The sequence below is a fragment of the Cyprinus carpio genome, unplaced genomic scaffold (genome assembly GCF_018340385.1).
Source record: "Cyprinus carpio isolate SPL01 unplaced genomic scaffold, ASM1834038v1 S000006473, whole genome shotgun sequence".
Classification (NCBI taxonomy): Eukaryota; Metazoa; Chordata; class Actinopteri; order Cypriniformes; family Cyprinidae; genus Cyprinus; species Cyprinus carpio.
In genome coordinates this window covers 239,293-262,046 of record NW_024879149.1, presented here as the reverse complement: position 1 = coordinate 262,046, position 22,754 = coordinate 239,293, and the positions used below count along the sequence as shown (strand labels likewise).

Sequence of the window (22,754 nt, the reverse complement as noted above, 5' to 3'; positions counted from 1 at the left end):
TATTTGCCTCGGGCGTCCCTAGTAACAACAGTGTCAAAGACAACCTGTGATCCAATCTATAAAGCTGTGCATGTTTACTTTGACTCTGCGCATCCATAAGAAACTGGGTCCTGTAAACAGGTGTCAACACATACACACAATTGGTATCGACCTCAATACAAGAACACTGGTACGTCTTATACGCTGGCCTATGAAGGGTCTCGTAAACAGCGGGCCTAAACATCCACACACATCTGTAGAATCACACACCATGTCTCCTTATGCTCCCGAGCTGCCTGCTTCCATGAGGCCTGGCATTCCTACGGAACACAGGGGTAAAAGTACACACAATGGACAATCAAGACCATGTTCTTATGATGCGTCCTCATAGAACTGGGTCCTCGTAACACAGGTGTAAACATACACACACTGTGACGACCAAGACCATGTTCTTATGATGGGTCCACATAGAACTGGGTCCTCGTAACACAGGTGTAAACATACCACACAACGTGACATCAAGCCACCATGTTCATTATGATGTCCTTCATAGAACTGGGGGTCTCGTAACACAGGTGTAAAACTACACACATGTGACTCAACCCTGTTTCAAGACCATAGAACTGTTCTATGATGGTCTTGTGACACCCAGAAATGTTCTGGGGCCTCCTCGTAACACAGGTGTAAACATACACACACTGTGACATCAAGGACCATGTTCTTATGATGGTCTCATAGAACTGGGTCCTCGTAACACAGGTGTAAACATACACACAATGTGACATCAAGACCATGTTCTTTATGATGGTCCTCATAGAACTGGGTAGAACACAGGGTATAAACATACACTCGTAACACAGGTTGTAAAAGGTATGTAAACATACACACAATGTGACATCAAGACCATGTTCTTATGATGGTCCTCATAGAACTGGGTCCTCGTAACACAGGTGTAAACATACACACAATGTGACATCAAGACCATGTTCTTATGATGGTCCTCATAGAACTGGGTCCTCGTAACACAGGTGTAAACATACACACAATGTGACACCAAGACCATGTTCCTATGATGGTCCTCATAGAACTGGGTCCTCGTAACACAGGTGTAAACATACACACAATGTGACATCAAAGACCCTGGTCTATGGTCCTATGATGGGGTCCTCATAGAAAGGATGTAAAACAGTACACAACAATGTGGAACCACAGGCCTCATCAAGTCCCTCGTGGTGAAACATACACACAATGTGACACAAGACCCTGTTCCTATGATGGTCCTCATAGAACTGGGCCCTCGTAACACAGGTGTAAACATACACACAATTGTGACATCAAGACCATGTTCTATGATGGTCCTCATAAATGAAACAACAGGGTGGGTCACTCGTAAAGACACAGGTCCTGTAAAACATACACACAATGTGACATCAAGACCATGTTCCTATGATGGTCCTCAATAGAACGGGGTCCTCGTAACACAGGATGTATAAACATACACACAATGTGACATCAAGACCCTGTTCCTAGATGGTCCTCATAGAACTGGGTCCTCGTAACACAGGTGTAAACACACACACAATGTGACACCAAGACCCTGTTCCTATGATGGTCCACATAGAACTGGGTCCTCGTAACACAGGTGTAAACATACACACAATGTGACATCAAGACCCTGTTCTTATGATGGTCCTCATAGAACTGGGTCCTCGTAACACAGGTGTAAACATACACACAAATGTGACATCAAGACCATCAAGTTTCTATGATGGTCCTCATAGAACTGGGAGCCCTCGTAACACAGGTGTAAACATACACACAATGTGACACCAAGACCATGTTCTTATGATGGTCTTCATCCAACAACTGGGTCCTCGTAACACAGGTGTAAACATACACACAACCTGACATCCTGGAATATACATGCATGTAATGTAATACATAAAAAGTCACTAACATTAACTTGGGTAACAACTGACGTTTAATACTTTTACTTTACTATAATCCAGTAAATCAGAATTGACAGTGTAGAGGTTTCAATACCGTGCATCGCCATGGCCACTCAGAATCACCATAATCGTATGTGATCTCTTCACCAGGACAGATGCTCCTTCTGGCAAATAAGCATAAGTGAGGTTTTCCATCCACACGTATCGTCTTCATCCTGCTGTTTGGGTTAATATGGTCATCGTTTACAAGCCGCCCAAGAGAACCGTCATCTCGGGCTGCATCGACATTAAACAAATGACAGACAATATCAGCAGTGAAAAACTTAGGACCAGCAGATATCATATCTTTGTGATCACCAATCATTAACACTCATCACCAAGCTTTGATAACACATGATTGATAATTATAGCAAAATATGCACTCTAACCACTGACATGTCCACTGCCCACATTTTGAATCATGTAATTTAATTATCAATAAACATGTACATCAAACACTTTTACATACCAGAGGAGTTTTCCATTGTAGCGAAACTCAAACATGAAAACTTTAAGTGCATCGTGATATATTCTTTGCCTCCGCTCACATTCTTCTTTACTTATGAGGTCTCCTCTGTATTCGAGCAGGAAATCTCCTTTATCAAAGTCAGTACAGCTGAACACACCCCTCCCTAAACAACAACAGAGAGCGAAAACATCACGGAGAACAACACATCATCCACCTGAGACAGCTCTATTACACAAGTCCCTTTAAGGCATAGTTCAGGCAAAAAAAGAAAACTCGGTCATCATTTAATGGTTAGTAATATCTTCTTTTGCCCAACAGAAGAAAGATACTTTATACAGGTTTGAGACAACTTGAGGGTGACTAAACGATGACAAAATCTTCACTTTTGTGCGTGAACTATACCTTTAAACTTGGCTCAATCAAATCATTTAACTCACCTTTAAAATCACTGATGAATCTGCCCTCGAGCCCATTCTTGTCTTTCTGTCGAAGTGAAAACTGTATGGCCTCCTCCACTGGCTTCAGCCTTCTCCTCCGCCTTCTACCTTCAGCCATCATCTGATGTGTCTGCTTTAATAATAATAATAATAATTATTATTATTATTATTATTATTATTATTATTATTAATAATAATAATAATATTATGAAGTATATATTATATTGGATTCCATTTGACAATATTAAGTTTGTTTGTTTTCAACTTAAAACTTAATAAATGACAGTTCTACTGGGACAGAATATATGCTGAATATGATGTATACTGAACATATGCTGAATATACTATTTTGCCTGGCTATATTTGTAAAAGTGCTTTGACACAATCTGTATTCTACAAAGCACTATACAAATAAAGGTGACTTTACTTATTATATACAGTAAGTATTGGGAAGTGATAAGAGCACATCTGTGTGTTTATTAATCTCCTTAAACCAAGCCGAACAGTAATCATATTTCACAGAGCTGGCACGTCAGGATACTGTACTGAGTGGAAGCCCCTCCCCTTCACAGACTGTAGTCATGACAACACATTATTATGATGGCTAGACTGTTCTATTACATTTACAGTTATACTGTGAACGAAAATAAGTTAAAAACTGACAAGCATTGCTGAGTTTCGTCCGACGTTACTGTTAATAGACTGACACTTAGTGTAAATACGCTAGCGCCATTAGCATCACGCGCTAGCTGCTTTCTAAAGAGCCTACAAGACACTCACGAACAAGCCAAAACTGAGCCACAAACTCTCATTGAAACGGTTAACAGCAGTATAACTTACCTTTTCATAATAACAGTTGTCTCCAACAGGTTCACACCACTGATGTCTTCGCTTCAGGTGCAGAGATTCCGTCAGGTCCAAACAGGAAGTTACAAAACGTCACCCACGACTCGCTGATTAGAGCACGTGTAAACGGGATTTATAATAATAATAATAATATACATTTAAATAACCATCTATGATATAAGCATTGGTGTTAACTTTACGGTTAGGTTTAACGTTACATTAATAGCATTACATTAATTTACTGATATTAAACTGACTGATTTCAGCTTTGAAGTCACATTCATACTTTTAATATGATATTTAAGGAATACGTTTAATTGCATGATCACTGTGCATTTTTATAAATCATATACAATCGATAAATTAAAGCAAATAATGTTTAAATAATTAACAAATTGCATTAACTCACTTGTACAAAGCTACATAGCGGCAGAATGTAGCCCCGCCCACCGGCGCCATTTTTTCGCGATTTCCCGCCCGCCGATGCCGATCTAGCCAATCAGCGGCCTCCAAACATACACAAGTGTAAAATATGCAAATTTTCGATGACGCACGTGTAGTACTGGGTCCGGGCTACAGGGGCGCACTCTCGAGCTCAGAGGATACACAGTGTATAGTAAAATTTCAGAGTTTTGTGGTATATTAGGACATGGCGCGAAACTTTGAGAGGGAACTTCTGGGACCCAAAGAAAGGCATCTACACTGTCGGAATTATAAGGACATGGGCCCTGTCCTCATAAACCCAAATGTCCCTGTAATGCTGGTGCGTATTCAGGTCAAAAGTCTTTATAAACCACAAAAACCAACACACACACACACACACACACACACACACACACACACACACACACACACGCTGTACTCCCAAACACTAGAATATGGAAATATATTTTACTGTACTTCTGATCACACCGGGGAAAAATGTCAAATGTCTAAGAATTCTTAAATCAAGATACATTGACTTGAAAAGCAAAATTACATAACATATGAAGTCTTGTTTTATGAAAAATTTATCAAACTCAAAAATTTAAATTCAAAATTCAGCTTAATTTTTAATCCCTGTTGACAGATATTTGCTCTTGTTTTAAACTTAAACTTAATTTAAATTTTTTTCAAGACTTTATTTTGCATCTCAAGTGAATGTATCTTGATTTAAGGATGTTTAGATATTTGAACTGGAAAACAAGACAAAAGGAAGATTGTTTTTTTTTTTTTTTGCAGTGCATGCAACATTTAATGCAGTGACTTTATGAATTAAAGACTTTCTGCTCTGATTTAAGGCCTTCATTTGTGGAATGGCAAATTAAGACTTTTAAAGAAACCTTGACTAATTCTTTTCTTCCTGAAAACTAGTTGAACAGATTCACCACTTGACTGCACTTGTGGACTGTCTTCAAACAGCGGTGAATCCCAGTCAGAAAAGCAGTACATCTTTGTTCACAAATTTTCCAGGGGTTGTGGATTTTATTTACACAAATACAACACTATACCAAGATGTATAAACACAAATGAATATATATATATATATTGCTTCATTTTCTTTGAGCACATTAAAGTATCTTATTTTTTCCTCTGTTTGATGTGTTTGGAATATGATCCAGGAATGTTATGTAAGATTTACCCAATGACAAAAAAGCCACGAGGACCCAAACCGTTATGGTCTGAATGAAGACATACTGTATGAAGATGTATGCTTGTGATGAATGTGAATCATTGTTGCTGAAATGTGAGACAGTATGAGATGTCAAAATACTCCAGGGAGGAAGATATGTTATATGCAGCACACGTTTCTGTCCCCTAGAACCCAACTGTACCTGTAGTGTCTCACTCATCCACTGAGCTGCGTGTTTCAGTTGTCCCAGCATGCCCTGCAGGCTGTCATCTGAGTCCTGATCAGCCTCTGATCTGTAGGCCACAGGCTGAAGAAGTTCCAGGATGTAGTGCAGCTCCTGACAGACCTGCTGGGCAAGACACATGTTCTAGTTGTGCCAAATATCAAATTAACAGGCATAAATGTAAATATTTGAAATGTGTGTAAAACCTAGAGAGCCCTCTTGCTGTCCACTCATGAGAACTCTATATACTACACACATAGTGCACTTCACATAATAGTACGGACAAGAGATGATTCCAAAATTGTAATGATTCCAACAGTATGAGCACAAAAATTATGGCTGTCAAAGATCATTTTTGTGATTAAGATTTTGTTTAAAGCATTAAAAATAATTAATGCAGCATCCGCTTTATGATGTAGCTTTTATAATGTTTTTTCCCACATATTTTGGTTTGTGTTACAGTATACTATCACATAAAATATTGATACCAAATGTTTTAACTAAAATAAACATAGTGGGAAATAAACTGACAGCTCAGTCAAACAGAGAGACGTGATATTAACAGACATCAATATAGTTCTATATGCAACACACTACTTAAAAGCACAGCTAAATGTGGTATTATAATGGGTTTATATGAAAATAGTTTTAAGTTCACTTAAATAAAATAAATAATAATTTGTTGTAACAGTTAAAAAATGTTAAAAAATTATTGCACAAATTTTACCGTAATGTTAAATGGCTATATTTATCTCATTTTGTCTCCAGAAATCGATTTAACAGAAGGATCAGCATCAGTTCTGGTATATTTGCCTTCATTTATAGTACTCAGTAAAAAGATGCCATTAAACAAATATTTAAAATAAACCATCTTTATGTATTTCCTAAATTATTTTTTAGTTAAAATGTGATAATATACGTATGATTACATTTAATTTTAGGTGCAGTTATTCATGATTAATTAAAGAAAACTGTGATCAATCAGTTTTTTTATTTTTTATAAAAATGCATAATTTGTATTGAACTTTTCATTTAACAACACTTTTCAGGTGTAAATATAAATATGTTCCTTAAATATGTTCCTTGACTCGCCTACTATTTTTTTCTTTGTACTGTACATTCTTGTTGAAATGCATTCTGGGATTCTACTTTTGCATATGGTCTAAACTGCATTGCCCATGATGAACAAACCTTTTAAATCTTAAGGGGGTCACACACACACAATCTGGTGTCTGACACTAAAACACAACTGGTATTAACATGTGTTTTGTATCTAGAGTGTCTGGATATTTTTTAACTGGATTGCATTTACACCTTCACTCCAATGCGTCTTCAGTGCAGCTGGATAGAGAAAGTGATCTTAAAAAGCATCAGATTGTGTTAACTGAAACCCTGTATTTATAATTACTTTGTAGGACTCTGAATTTAAATAGCTCTATGTGTAGAGTGTAGCTAGAAATCACTTAAACTGAGATTTATAAACACATGAGGGCTCTTCTTCTGTAACATTCATTTTCTGTAGAATGTGGAACAGTCTGGCATTACCAGGCTACAGTGAGTACAGTTCAGTGTATCACCTGTTCTTTGTCCAGGCTCCAGTCTGCCACGTCCTGATTGTCTTCAAGCTCAGACAGTGAAGATGAGTCGTTGTGACTCTTCTCCTGGAGGGCCACTTCCTCCTGCAGCTCCTCGACCTGAGACTGCAGCTCTTGAGCCCGGGAACGAACCCTATCCACTTCCTGCCAGGCCTCTGCCATCTGGGACAGAGAAAAAAAAAAGTGTTATCACTCTTGTAAGTTATGTACAAATATATACAATAGAGTCAATACATTTACCCTGAATTTTAATTTTTTTATATTCATGAAGTACATATGCTAAATATTTTGCCAATTTTGGTGTCATTTTTGCCCCAAGCTTCGTTCAATTCAGACCCTGATTCTCTCATGCATCTCGATTCTCTTCAACATTTCTGAATCAGTTCTGAGCTTAGCTCGTCCATATATGCACAATGGCACTTTTGTGCACTAGAGACAGTCGTATTCTGCTTTTTGTCAATTACACACAAACACACATCATCAAATAAGTATATAAACTTGTATGAAGTTTCACAATTGAAGCAGATTAATTGCACACCCGCCAGTATTTACATGTTTTACCTTCCAAATGCATCCGTAAGCATCATTTATGCCGTGAATGAAGCACACTTACTGACAGACAGCTGCTTTCAAATGTTCACATGCACTTTGTGTGATCATACTGAAGGTGCTCCTGGTATGTGACCGTGCATAACTCTGTGTGAGTGGTAAATGCATTTTCATCTCAATGCCAAATTAATGTAAACACAATCAGCTGTGTCTTGAGGACATGATGAAACATCTGATATTTCACAAACAGATCTGTGCATTAGAGTGAATGCAGCCTATTAGAGCTGCCGCTGTCTATGATGTCACCAGTAATGATCAAACAGCAAAAAAGATCCATAACTGAACTGTGCCTAAAAAAAACCATAAAATAAAAAAACTCACTTTTTTTCACTTCACATGTCATTTTCCTTTTTCCCCCTTATTTGTTGTGTATTGCATTTCAAGTGTTGTACATTTTGTCCTTATGACACCCCGTACTGATACTCTGTTTGTAGTACGCATACTCAGTATGCACAAAACGTCATGTGTATACCTGTGGTTGTGAATCAGTAAAGAAGTCGCATTGTTCAAGGCTCGTGTCAGTGTTGTTGTTTAATGCCGTACATACACATCGAATGGAGATGTAACAAAACTGGCGACGAGGATAAACAAGCGCACATCCTGCGACACTCACAGAGGTAGTGTTGTTCAGTTGACCTCGGCTGCACGCGATTGCATGCGTTCATCGGAAGCTAACAGGCTAACCGCATGCGAAGCCAGTCGCACTGGGAGAATAGCGCAAATAAACAAAAAAAAAAAAAACGGAAAAAGAAAAGAAGAGACAGCGACTGCACATCACAAGCCATTCTGGAGTTGGTTGCAAACAAGTGAGCTAAAAAAAAATACACTGATAAACAGAGCAAAATGGCGGGTCTAGTAAGTCAAATTGGACCATATGATGAAACTGTCGAACAGTGTAGCTCTTACACTGAGCGGTTTGATTAATAAAACAAAAATAACTAAAAAAAACATTACTCTTTACAACCGACACAACTCAGTGTAATGGGCAGCAAGACATATAATCTACTGCGCAGCTTGGTTCAGCCCAATAAACCTGGTGATTGCTCATTCAAGGACATTGTAACATTGCTCCAAGAACATTATGCACCAAAACCCCTCATCATTGCTGAAAGATTTCATTTTCATAAACGCAACCAGGTAGAGGGAGAATCGATTGCGCAATTTGTTGCCGTACTGAAGCGATTGTCGGAACACTGCGAATTTGGCACAGCGCTAAACGACACAATAAGGGACCGATTCGTGGGAATTCAAAAACGACTTGTGTGTGAAAGTAATCTAACATTAGAGTGAGCAGTGGAAATCAGTTTATCCATGGAAATGGCTGTGAAAGAGGCGCAAGAGTTAAGTGTATCCATGAAAGTTCATAAAGTAGACAGTGAGAAAATAAAACAGGATGGCAAGAAAGCATGTTACCATTGTGGGAAGAGTGGTCATCCGGCACTGGACTGCTGGTTTAAAGACAAAGACTGCAGAAACTGCGGAAAAACAGGGCACATTGAACGTGCGTGTCAAAACAAAAAGCTGACCGTAAACGAAAAAGTAAACCCAACTTAGCATGTAGGACCAAGGAAAAGGTCATGTCAGGAAAACTAAAAAGAAATATGTAAATCAAGTGGAATATTACAGGGAAAACAAGAGAGTGAATCTGATGAAAATGAGCTCTCACATGTTATGTCTGTGTCTTCAAATTCTAATGGCTACTGGGTGACGCCACTGCTTGATGGAGAGGCCGTTCCGATGCAAGTGGACACAGGTGCAGCTGTATCGCTCGTGGCAGAGTCAACTTATCAGGAGAAGTGGCCACACCTCCGTCCCAGGGAAGCGAACCTGACCCTGAAATCATACACAGGAGAGCTTGTACCTCTCTCAGGGATTGTGGACGTGACTGTTGAGCTGAATAAACAAAAGGTAAAATTACCACTGTATATTGTGAAAGGTGGTAGTCACACAGCTCTAATGGGTCGAGCATGGCTAGAGAAAAATAAAGTTAAACTGGCAGGAAGTGCACTTGGTGGCGAAAGAACCTAGCAGTTTGGAAAACATCCTGAGGAAGCATTCAGAGGTGATTGGAGACGAACTGGGGAACATGAAGGATATAACGGTAAAAGCTGGCCATTAAACCTGACAGTAAACCTAAGTGCCTAAAAGCGCGCCCTGTTCCTTATGCGATAAGGCCAAAGGTGGAAAAACAGAACTAGATCGCCTGAGAGGGAAAACTGGAGTACTCAAGAAAGTGAGTGTTAGTGACTGGGCCACACCCATTTTTCCTGTTCTAAAAAAAGATGGAACAGTCCGAATTTGTGGTGATTTCAGGTTACTGTTAACCCCGTTTTGACTGTGGAACAGTACCCCTTGCCGTTAATCGAAGATATTTTTGCTGGATTATCAGGCGGCCAGAAATTCAGTAAAATAGACTTATGTCACGCTTACCTTCAAATGCAGGTAGATCCTGTTTCCCAAGAGCTGTTGACCATCGTGACGCACAAAGGCCTATATAGATATCAGTGTCTACCTTTTGGGATAACTTCGGCTCCAGCGTTGTTCCAGCATGCCATGGACCAGATCCTGAGTGGCTTGAATGGCGTACAGTGTTACCTCGATGACCTGTTAATCACAGGAAAAGATGATAAAGATAATCTCAGAAACTTGAATACAACACTGCAGCGGCTGAAGGAGTATGGTCTCCGGTTAAAAAAAGACAAATGTGAATTCTTCCAACCCACCATCGAATATCTTGGGCATGTAATTGACAGCGCTGGTCTCCACACAGCATCATCAAAGGTAAAAGCTATTGTGGATGCACCATCTCCTAAGAATGTAAGCCAGCTGAGATCATTCTTAGGGCTGTTAACGTACTATGCAAAGTTCATGCCAAACCTGGCCAGCAGGCTTCGTCCCTTACATGAAATGCTGAACAAGTCCAAACAATGGAAATGGTCCGACAGATGTGAGAAGGCATTCAAGGATGTGAAATGTACGTTGACACAATCCAAGGTCCTCACACATTAAAACCCTTCACTACCGATACAGCGAGCATGTGATGCTTCACCGTATGGTGTCGGCGCAGTACTTTCACACGTTATGCCATCTGGTGTAGAAAGGCCAATCGCCTTTGCGTCAAGGACCCTGAACTCAGCTGAGAGCAATTACGCTCAAATTGAACGAGAAGCCTTAGCAATCATATTTGGTGTCAAGAAATTTCACCAATACCTGTTTCGCTCGCAGCTACTTCTGGTGGCCTGGCATAGATGCAGAGATCGAAGAGGAAGCAAGGGGTTTTCCAGATTGCCAGAATGTGAGAAACATGCCCCGACACCCATCCCACTCACCAGAGGAAACACCCAAAAGAACCAACACAAATAACACATATTGACTTTGCAGGTCCAATGGAGAGTCACATGTTCCTGGTGATTGTCGACGCTCAAAGCAAATGGCCAGAAGTAGCGGTTATGAACAGTACATCTTCTGAGAAAACCATCGAAGAGCTTAGATCTGTGTTTAGTCGTTTTGGGATACCACAGCAGCTCGTAAGCGACAATGGCCCCCAACTGGTGTCTGAGGAGTTTCAGTCTTTCCTGCGAGTGAATGGGGTTCAACACATCAGATCTGCGCCTTTTCACCCATCCACCAATGGCCTAGCTGAACGATTCGTTCAGACTCTGAAGAAGCCTCTGAAGATATCGCAGGGTAAGGGTTCCTTGAACCAGCGATTAACCCTCTGAAGTCGATTAACGCGTATACGCGTTTTGGGGTATTTTCTCCTGATAACCCCGAAAAGAACTTAAATTACACTTTCAGTTTTGATCGTACAGATAAGAGCAATACATCAATCGAATCTGTAAAGGGTTTACTTTTTTTTTGTATACAGACATAATAACAACAAAACTTTGTGCACTTATAAAATAAAGATAACAAACAAGGAGTGCTGTCTGCAACCTTTGTCTAAGCTGATCTTCAGTTACAAACGCGGCATTAAAATGAACTGTAACTCAGTGAATACTCAACACAGAGACATGAGAGAGATATCTATAGAAAGCCTGACATGTCTACTTTTAAAACTAAACAAGTGCTGCCAAAAACAAATATTCTGTGATAAAAGTAATCCATATGAAAACAACGCGATGTCCGTTTTTCACGTCTCCCTTCATTATCTTCTCATGTGACCACGCCCCCGCGCTGAATGCTTTTTTTAGATTCAAATGTTTCACTGAAGCGCGCGGCTTTTGAATACGCCCACACAACAGAAGACAACGCAGCGAGATTGTTCTTCAAGTTTTTTTTTTTTATAGCAGAATTTTCAATGAAAGAGACTTTAGCTCAGCTGAATGCAAAGGCTCGAATGGGCCCTGCTGTAGTGATTTTAGCACTAGAGTCAAGTCCCAATAGGGTATAGAGGGGGTCCGGGAAGGATTTAACTGCCTGGGCCCTCTAAGGAACCTGATGATGAGGTCATGCTTACCTAAAGACTTCCCATTCATGGGGTCATGGTATGCAGCAATAGCGGCAACCTGGACTTTGAGGGTGGAGGGAGACAGCCTTCACTCCAGCCCTTTGGGGGACTTCTCGGTGAGAAGAACACCACTCGACGAACAGGTTCCACTTCAAGGCGTAAGTGTGCCTCGTAGACGGTGCTCTTGCTGAAGTGATGGTGTTCACTACCTCCTGGGATAGGTCACCTAGAACCTCCGCATCCCATCCAGGGACCAGACATGGAGTTTCCAAAGGTCTGGACGCGGGTGCCAAATGGTCAGTAGATCCTTCCTCAGAGGAATCGGCCAAGGAGGGGCTGTCGCGAGGAGCACAACTGGCAGTGAGAGGTCTCTGGAGAAGCAAACAGGTCTACCTGAGCGGCTCTGAACCGTCTCCAAATCAGCTGGACCGTCAGGGGATGGAGTCACCATTCTCCCGGGAGCATTGCTCGAGACAGCTCGTTGGCTGTACGGTTGAGCAGGCCCGGAATGTGAACAGCATGAAGTGACCTAAGAACCTTCCGACAAAGGAGGAGGTGGCGTCCAAGTTGCGACGGGAGTGCAGACCACCTTGTCAGTTGACGTACGCAACAGTCGCTGTGTTGTCCATTTGGACCAGCACGTGCTTGCCTCATACGCAACCTTTGAGACAGTTCAAGGCAAGGTGCACTGCTAACAACTCTAGGCAACTGATGTGCCACTGCAGCTGCAGGCCCGTCCAAACCCCTGAGACTGCATGCCCATTGTACGTGGCCCCCCAGCCGGTGGTGGAGGCATCCGTGTAAACCACAGCATGCCCGGAGATTTGCTCTAGGGGCACCCCTGCCAAGAGATATGCAAGATCTGATCACCCCATGGAGCCCCTAGAGGTGGGACTCAGCCATAAAGCCAGTGCTGGAGCGGTCTCATATGTAACAGGCCGATCGGTGTAAGCGCTGCTGCAGCCACCATATGCCCCAGGAACCTCTGAAAAAGGTTCAATGGGACCGCTGTCCTGCCCTTGAACGTTTTCAAGCAGGCTAGCACCGACCGCGCACGTTCCTCTGTGAGGCATGCTGTCTGTGTCGGCGAGAGTAATCCAACTCCATACCGAGAAAAGAGATCCTCTGTGTCGGCGAGAGTTTGCTCTTTCCCCAGTTGACCCGAAGGCCCAACAGGCTGAGGTGCCGGAGCACCAGGTCCCTGTGCTCGCACAACTGATCCCAAGACTGTGCTAGTATCAGCCAATCGTCTAGATAGTTGAGAATGCGAACACCCTGCTCTCTGACGGGAACAAGAGCCATCTCCGTGACTTTCGTGAAGACACGGGGAGGCAAGGACAGCCAGAAGGGCAGGACCTTGTACTGATATGCCTGTCCTTCGAACGCAAACCGCAGAAAAGGTCTTTGGTGCGGAAGGATCGGTACATGAAAGTACGCGTCCTTCAGGTCAATTGCTGCAAACCAATCTCGGCGACAGATGCACCCGAAGATGCGTTTCTGTGTCAACATCTTGAACAGTAGCCGATGAAGGGCCCGGTTCAAAACACGCAGATCCAAGATCGGTCGTAACCCACTGCCTTTCTTGGGTACAATGAAGTAAGGGCTGTAAAACCCCGTCCTCATATCGGCTGGGGGGACTGGCTCTATCGCGTCCTTCGCCAGTAGGACTGCGATCTCTACCCGCAGAACAGGGGCATCAGACGCTTTCACTGTAGTGAAGCGGATACCGCTGAACTTGGGGGGACCCTGGGCGAACTGAATCGCATAGCCGAGGCTGCAAGACGGGTTGGGTAGCGCTGACCAGGCGCTTAGATTCCACAGGTTGGGGACCAGCGGAACCACAGCCGTACACACAGTGGGGCAGCGAGGTGGAACACAGGGACCCAACTCGGTCAGCTTGTGAGCAGACCAGAGAGGGGTGTGAGTGTGGCGTGCAAGGCTCACCTGGTTCCACAGGTTGGCACTCAAACCACCCTCTGCTGCCATCTGGCGAAGGAGGAGGATGAGTGAGGTCCGGTGCTTGGCCTTACGCAGCTCTCCATGCCCTCCTGGGACCCAGAGATAGAGAAAACCTCTCTCTTGTCGAGATTTCCAGATTCTCCACCCAGCCCTCCTCCAGGGGAGGAAGAGGTGCTTTCACCATCCCCCAGAAAGCAGCTACCTCTCTCTGGGTCGCCCGTCCTGGGTGCCTCTTGCTCACCGCCAGGTTTGATGGGGGCCAGGATGGGTGGGGCGGCCTGCCTACGCACAGCTCTATGGCGCTACTTGCTGGAGGCTGCAGCAAATGCGGCGTGGGAGCGGGGGTGGATGCAGGGGGCTGCCCTCGGCGATGAGCAGGCTGGGGCGCTGTGGATGGGTGGAGGCAGCAGCTGCCCGCTGGGCAGAAGGTTGGACCGCCTCAGTCTGCTCCCGTGCAGCCGAGAACTGCTGGGCCAGGTTCTCAACCGCGTCGCCGAATAGGCCGGTCTGGGACACAGGGGCATTAAGGAACTGATCTTTGTCATCCCTAATTTCAACCAGACTCAGCCAGAGATGGCGCTCCTGGACCACAAGCATGGACATCGCACGACCCAGAGAACGCGTGGTGACCTTCGTCGCTCGGAGCGCGAAGTCAGTGGTGGTTCAGAGTTCTTTCAGAACTTCTGGACCGTGACCACCCTCATGCAGTTCCTTCAGTGCCTTGGCCTGGTGCACCTGCAGTAACACCATAGCGTGTAAGGCAGAAACAGCTTCCCCGCAAGCCATATAGGCACTGCCGGTTAGACTAGACGAATGCCTATATGCCCGCGAGGGAAGCACCGGGTCTCCCCGCCAGCAGGGCGGCTGAATCTTCATCGGACAGCTCTCCCTCCGATGCTGAGATTGACATCTGGTCGGGGGAAGGCCCACTGGATACCGTTGGTACTCTCTTTGAGAAGGGCCCAGCGCGTTCCGTGGGTTGCTCCACTGGATCGGAGGTGCAAGAGGAGTGATGGTCCCCAAGGGTTGGTTCCCTGCGGGGTTCCCTGCATCCTTATAAGGGATATCCGTCATCTTTACAAAGATGCACCCGTGAAGCTCTTTTAGAGAAATTTGCTCTTTAGGAAATGCTCTTTTAGTGCTGAGGCACACAGGGGAAATGGCCTCTTGCAACACGATAGGGGGCAGTGCAGCCTGAAGTGTGCAATACACTCAACGCTGGAACGACCACCACTGAAGCGCTGTCTCGCCAACACACGATGCTTCCGAGAGCGTGCTGAACTCGTAGTTCACAGCAGACACAGTTGAGCAGAACGATACTAACGCTCGGCTCCGAAGCGAAAAGCTGGTATGCATTGCACCTGCTCCCTTATTATACTCGAAGTAGATTGGTCTATCGAAGCGATATCCCAATGCATGCCAATGTGCATTGGCTCGTTTAGTTTACACTCGAAGTAGATTGGTCTATCGAAGCGATATCCCAATTAGTCGGTCACCGACGTGACGTCGAGAATGACTGACTGAAAGGGAACCGTGCACAATAGCACTGATCAAAAGTTTGAGTACTGCAAACTTGTTTTTGTAGACTGTGTATGGAGAAACCTCAGATTCTGAAGAAAACTGTTTGGAAGAGAAGATAGATACAGGTGGTACAGATGATGAGTGGCCCTCACATTCCTCAAAGTCATGCAAAGAACAGACAGGAAATCCCACCTTTGTTACAGCAAGTTCTAAAACCTCAACAGCGGAGCTACCTGCAACAGAGTCCCATGCCATGGCAATATCCATTTCAACACAAAATGTTGAACAACCATCAACAAATGCCCAAGCCTCTTCCAGCAGCCAACAAAAAACATCTCAATCGAATAGCCCCACCTCAAGGCGCTAGCAAACTGATTATGGAACTTACATTAACCTCATAAATGACCCAGCAATAATTTTACTGAGCTTTTTATAAAACCAAAATATTATTGCCAGTATTGACCAGACGTAAGTACATTATGCTAAATTAAAGCAATAATTTTACTGAGCTTTTGATAACATCATCTCGAGGAGTGAGTCTTTTTCAAATCAACGTCAGTTAGTTAACATGAAGTAGGAGCTTTTTTAAGTAGGTGACTTTTTACTACAAATTTTTAAGATGGGATTTTGACATAATGTAACCAATTTAAAGAGACTACAAATTTAGCATATGTCTTTAGCATATATTAATCAATGTTTACAGTCTTAATAATAGTTGTCTAATCAGATGAGTAGTTGGATTATTGCTGTCCATCTAATCATGTTCTGAAGGATTTCTTTCCTTGTCAATTTAGACGCCCCAAAGAAGATGTCTCCATAAGTGAAATCTTAAATGAACTTGGTGAAAAGATCAAAAGCACGGGCATTTGCAAGTTCAATATAAATCGTGCAGCAGTGCTTGATGGAGCTATTCGAGGCTTTCGAAGAATGTCGTACAACCCAAACCACAAAATGTGCATTAAGTTCTCTGATGACAAGGGAACAACCGATGATCCTGTTGACCACCGACGACAAAACTACAAAATCTAATGCAACCAACATAACAACCAAAAATGTTTGAGATACATTAGCTACACTAACAATTGCCCCCAGACTCCTTCATTAAATACAAAGAACATGATACCACCATAAAACTCTTTTTTGCTGGTCGATCTATTGCTGTCAGCCTGGTTCATGGAGGCCCACCACCATGTTTCCTCTCTGAAACTCTTTTCAGCTGCTTAGTTAAAGGACCAGAGATGACCAGACCAGTCATTGAGGACATTGCAGACAACAAACTCTATGAAAAACTGAAACAGGTTTGTAGGCACTTTTACTTTTTCTACTTGTGTAATGTAAAATTTTTTTTAATTGTAAGGCATGCTATGAATGTTTATTTTTTTTTTTTTTTTTTTTTTTTTTTGGATGTTTAAATATTTATATATATTTATATTTAGAATTTTTGTTTTGTTTGTTTTGGAACCAGATTTCTGAATCCAGAACAGTGGAGGAGCTTCAGACATCTACTGAGCCATTGACAGATTACTTGTCTCATACTGGCTGCCTAAGACCTCTTACAAGTTTGATGGACAAGAATCCGTTACTGGAGGATGTTCTGATGTTTCAAGTTGTTCACCGTGTCCGTGGTCCCTTTGAAAGGTACATCTTGTCTCAGTGAATACTGTGCTCTCTTAGTCTAGTGGACAAATAGGTTTACATGTGTTTTTGCAAGTTTATTATTTTAGCTACTCTTTTAGGCAGTGGCTTACGGGACACCCCCGCAGCCCCTGCGGTGTGTGGGGGCCCCGTCGCAGGACATTCTAAAAGGCAGTGCTTTGAGACACTGCAAAAATGCGAGACGTGAGCGCAAAGCGGTAGTGCAGTGGAGCGGGCTTAATGTTCTAAAACAACAACCGGGGAAAATCATTTTTTTCTCACATTTCACTTGTCATAAACTTCTAAAACAACCGCACCTTAATCGAAGTGGATATTTTTATGCTTAAAGCGCCTCATGTACGGAGCACCACATTTGACATGCAGGAAAAAAAAAATAGTAAAGCGTGCGCACAATATAATTCGTTCCCTCGTTTTACTAAATCGTGCACAAAACTTACTAACTTGTTCCCTCCTAAGTAAATTGTGCGCACGGTAGAATAATTTGTTCGTTGATTTGATTCAACTAAATTCTGGCCAAGATTTAGTAATATCGTGGACACAATGTAGTAAAACGAGAATATTCGTGCTCACGAATGTGCGGGACTCCGTATGGGTCCGTGTACCTTCTTTTAATTCGTTTTTTGATTTAATATTGAATTCTGAAAAATGAAAAAACAGCACATTTTTCGTTTTTAATTTGTCCAAAACAAAATGAAAAATCAAGAATCCGGCTTCATTTTTTCGTTTTTACATTCAGGGACAGAAAACGAATAAACCACATGAATATTCGATCTCTACACGTGGGCAGGAATGAAACGCCCCTCTCCGTTGATTGGTCAACCAACCATTACGACATAATAAGAGTCCTCCGCTTCTACGGATTCTTAACATGTTTATTTCTAATACATTTTATCTTTTTCTCTTCATCAAACAGCCAGATTAAAGAATAGATTGACACAAACCGTACCGAGGCAGAGCCTTTTGGTCCTTTGGAACACCGCCTGTTTTATTATAATATCCACCTATCAAAATCTGTCTGACAAAGCTGCGTGACGCACTGCAGCGCGGGGAGAATGTAGCAGCCTATTTTAGCGAAGCACAGACCGCTATCAATTTATGTGAACATGTAGTCATAACTTTTGTTTTAGACAATATGCTGCATTTTGGACTATGGAGGAACTTAAATAAAATGACAGATATGAAAAGAAATTAGCACATCTATTATTTTTTTCTATTTTGAGTTTTATTCATAGAGCACATTATACAAATTTAGGAAATCATGTTGTTATCCCACTGGCATGGGACTATTTGTTCGTCAGAGCACTTGTTTCAGTAATTGAATTTAGTGAAATGTGAATTCGATGTCATGAACTGAAGGTAAACTCATTTGAGTTATAAGAACATGTCCCAACCCTGAAATAACACTTTGAACAATAAACCAGAGTTCAGAAATTAACTTTCCCATAAGAGGCACCTGATTTTCAGTTTTGGTTTTGTTTTGTTTTTTACCATTTTTTTTTTTTTTTTTTTTTTTTTTTACCTTTTACCTTTTGTATGTCATCTTTAATGTTAAATTCTTACTTCAAAAAAATAGAATAAAATGACAATAGGCTGTTACCAATTAAATCAGTATTCAGAGATATAGAACCTAACCTAATAATGCTGCGTTCCAGGCAACTTGGATATAATAACAATTATATTATATTATTATCCAGTTTAATCCCAAATTTTTCCCAGACAAGAAAATATCCAAATGATGTGTCATTAGTAACCCTTTGAAATAATCAATAATTATTTTTTGAATTTTTTTGGGAAAAGTGTGTGGAAAATTGTTTTATGTTCAGTCACAATTGTGACCGGTGAGATAAGTTTAGTACTGAATGAACATATTTCTGCAGTCATAAAAATGGTTATATATCTTAGCCCAGCTATTTTAAACTGTTTGATCACATTCTAATGTTGCACAAAAAACCTTATGCAACATTGATAGGAACATTGAGAAAAAATAAAAATAAAAAATTAAACTATCACCACATTTCAAAATTGTTACTTTTTTGTGAAATATAACATCAAATTTTTATATTAATGTTTTGAGTATAAAAACATCATTATTGTAATTTTTTGTAACATTTGACTTTTTAGTTTAGTGCAATATTTTTCAATGCAACATTTTATTATCATTTTCACTAGTAACTGCAATTGGATTTATATTGTATACATAAGTTCACTGTTATCCCACCGGTCACTATTGTGACCATCAACATGTTTACTCATTCTATGATCAAACTCAACAAAACTAAATATATGTGAATGCATATATTAATACTAGATACCCTAAAGATCATGTGTACCAAAAATCTTTGTCATATCATTAAGATGACATACTTTACTAGCCTTTTGTTTTGGAGCTTTGATGCAGTCATCCAGGAAATAAGCTGCTCTACAGGAAAATACGCTGCTTGGTCATGTGACAATTTGCACTAATCATGTGAAACTGCACAAATTAATTAAGACCCTTTATTTTTTCTATATTTGCAGGAAGTGCACTAAAACATCAGTCAGTACGATTTTTAGAGCTTTATAAATGAAAACCTTTTTTACGGTCACTATTGTGACCGGTGGGATTAAACAGGTTATGGTATAGTGTATAATATTATACTTTACATAATAATATATATATATATATATATATATATATATATAATATATATATATATATATATATATATTGATATATATTATATATATTGAGAGAGAGAGAGAGAGAGAGGGAGAGAGACAGAGAGAGAGAGAGAGAGACGTTATTTCCAGATCCAATATATGGCTGTTTTTTTTGCACGTCAGCAAGTCATTTCCAGATTTTTTTCCCCCCAGTCTTTGAAGCATATTTCCTACATTACTTATTTTATTCATTTTTAGTTCAATCATTTAATGTAGATGTTTTTCTATTTTTCTGTCCTTTTTAATTATTTCATTTATAAAATAAATAAAAAATAAAAAGTGAGTAATAACGTGTACGGTAAAGTACAATCAAATCATTATATTATAATCACATTGCACTTGAATAAAGTTAAAGGTGTAATCTGCCGATTGTCCTGCAGGTGACCGCATAAATCTGTTCTTATGATGCACTTAGGGCTTTGTTATTACTCCAGAGCACTCGTAGATCTATGATGAATTTCAAGTGCTACTTAAGTTACGATGCGTTTGAGAAACAGACCGTAATATTAAGATCAGTAGGACAATCGTTTTTAGGAGCTTTTGGGAAACGCATCCCTGGCTGTTTGATGAAGAGAAAGAGATAAAATGTAGTAGAAATAAACACGTTAAGAATCCGTAGAAGCATAGGACTCTTATTATGTTGTAATGTTTGGTCGACCAATCAGCTGAGAGGGGCATTTCATTCCCGCCCACATGTAGAGATCGAATATTCAAGGTGTTTATTAGTTTTCTGTCCCTGAACGTAAAAACGAAAAAATTAAGCCAAATTCTTGATTTTTCATTTTGTTTGAATGAACGGTGTTTTAAAAAGACCAAACTCAGTAAACACATTATTAATAAAGCATTATATTCACAGACAAGCAGATATGAGCCCAGAATAGGAACTCAACGCGTTTAATTACACGTTAAGCATTTTCCTCTCATAACCTGCTTGTCTGTAAATAGAATGCTTTATTAAAAATGTTTACTGAGTTTGGCCTTTTTAAAACACGTTTTAATGCAGTACGCCACGTTAAGTGTTTTCCTTTTAGGCCAATGGTTTTCAATGGGAGGAAAATGCTTAAAATGTGGCTTATTCAAGGATGTGCATTTATTACATGGACTGAGTAAAAACATAAAAAAGTGTCTAAAATGCGTGCACATCACTGAAAGACATATAAAAGTTTAACTTGACGCTGTTAAAATGTATGAAACAGTTTGCTGAAATAACCACAATCTTAACAACTGCACTAAAATAAGAGCACGATGCGCATGAAATTGCGTTCGTTACTATAGCAACAGATTACTAGTATGTCCTTTCAGAATCATCACTGGCCAAAAAAAAAAATCACTCTAAACTAAAAAGTAACAACAAACAACATAAAGAAAAATAAAAATGCCTATCAATTTAAATAAAGTAAAGAAAATTCCTTTCAAAAAAAATTAAGATGGCACACAGCAGACACATTAGCCTACTGCGGTGTCATTTATCAACTGAATGACAGATAATTATGTAACAATAATTGTCTTGTCATGCTACATAAATTAAAACAATACTGATCCTTTTTATTTCCTTTCTCATATATGAGAAAGGAAATGAAAAGGATGTACACTGTAAAAAAATGTATACATAATATAATTAATTATTTACACAGTTTTATTGAGTAAATCAAGTGAATAATTTTTTATTCACTTTATTTACTCAATAAAATTGTCAATAGATTACAAGCAATTTTATTTATTAAATTTAACACATTAGAATTAATTAGAATTAATCAAATGAGATGCTTGCAAGCAACTATTCAAAATGTATAGAACTAAAAAAGAAAAATATTCAAGAAAATAAAATAAAAACAAAACCAGGGTTACTAGCTACAGAAGACGGACCCTGTACTCCAGAATTCCCGGGGGCAGAGCAATCGGGGAGAAAACATACAGACGAAGCCTCGGCCAGGGATGTAAACTGCTCTTAGTGAGAGGAGTTTTCCCTGAGACCACAGGAGGATCTGCTGTGCCAACTTGTATAGTGTGTAACGCACTGTAAAAAGTGATACTCTATATTTACTCAATAAAATTGTGGCAACAGATTACAAGCAATATTATTAATTAAATTTAACACATAAGAATTAATTAGAATTAATCAAATGAGATGCTTACAAGCAACCAATTCAAAATGAGTAAAATAACATGAAAAAAATAAGTAAAATGTATACAAAAATATTGGTTTTGTTGGACAAAAAAACGAGAAGTACCTGGCTGCAGCCTGCATATAGAGGCGGGGTTTTGCACATGTTTAACCCGCCCCATACCTACTCTGATTGGTTCGATCGTCTTTCATAGGCATACATGATAGGAAATGTGTGCGTAGTTGGTGTACACTGTTAAAAAATAATACACTATATTTACTTAATAAAATTGGTGCAACAGATTACAAGCAATATTATTAATTAAATTTAACACATAAGAATTCATTAGAATTAATCAAATGAGATGCTTAGAAATTAACCATTCAAAAATGAATCAAATAGCACAAAAAAATAAGTAAAGTTTAAACAAAAACAAAACAAAACAAAAAACTTTCTTTGAGAAAGAAAAACCAAATCACTATGCTAAGGAATACTATGTTTATGCATACACCAGGCCAATAGTTAGCGATTAAGAAACACGGCGCAAAAAAAAGTGTAATTCACAAATTCATGTTTTTGTTGCTTACATGGAGATGATACAGGCA

General features: G+C 40.3%; 1 protein-coding gene across 9 annotated transcripts in view; it reads right to left on the bottom strand.

Moving 5' to 3' along the window:
- The window catches only part of LOC109111517, a 75,619-nt gene that overhangs the window by 12,494 nt on the left and 40,371 nt on the right, over nucleotides 1–22,754 (bottom strand). For 8 of the 9 annotated variants that reach the window (XR_006159290.1, XM_042754184.1, XM_042754182.1 and 5 more), the window contains 3 exons: nucleotides 2,874–3,006; nucleotides 2,437–2,599; nucleotides 2,023–2,215 (listed from right to left, as the gene is read on the bottom strand). Coding sequence is in view for 8 of the 9 variants with exons in the window: in XM_042754184.1 (XP_042610118.1) it covers nucleotides 2,023–2,215; nucleotides 2,437–2,599; nucleotides 2,874–2,994 (477 nt within the window). In the remaining variant the exon portion in view is untranslated. The remainder of the gene's footprint in view (nucleotides 1–2,022; nucleotides 2,216–2,436; nucleotides 2,600–2,873; nucleotides 3,007–22,754) is intronic. The other variant, XM_042754183.1, reaches the window with a different exon arrangement.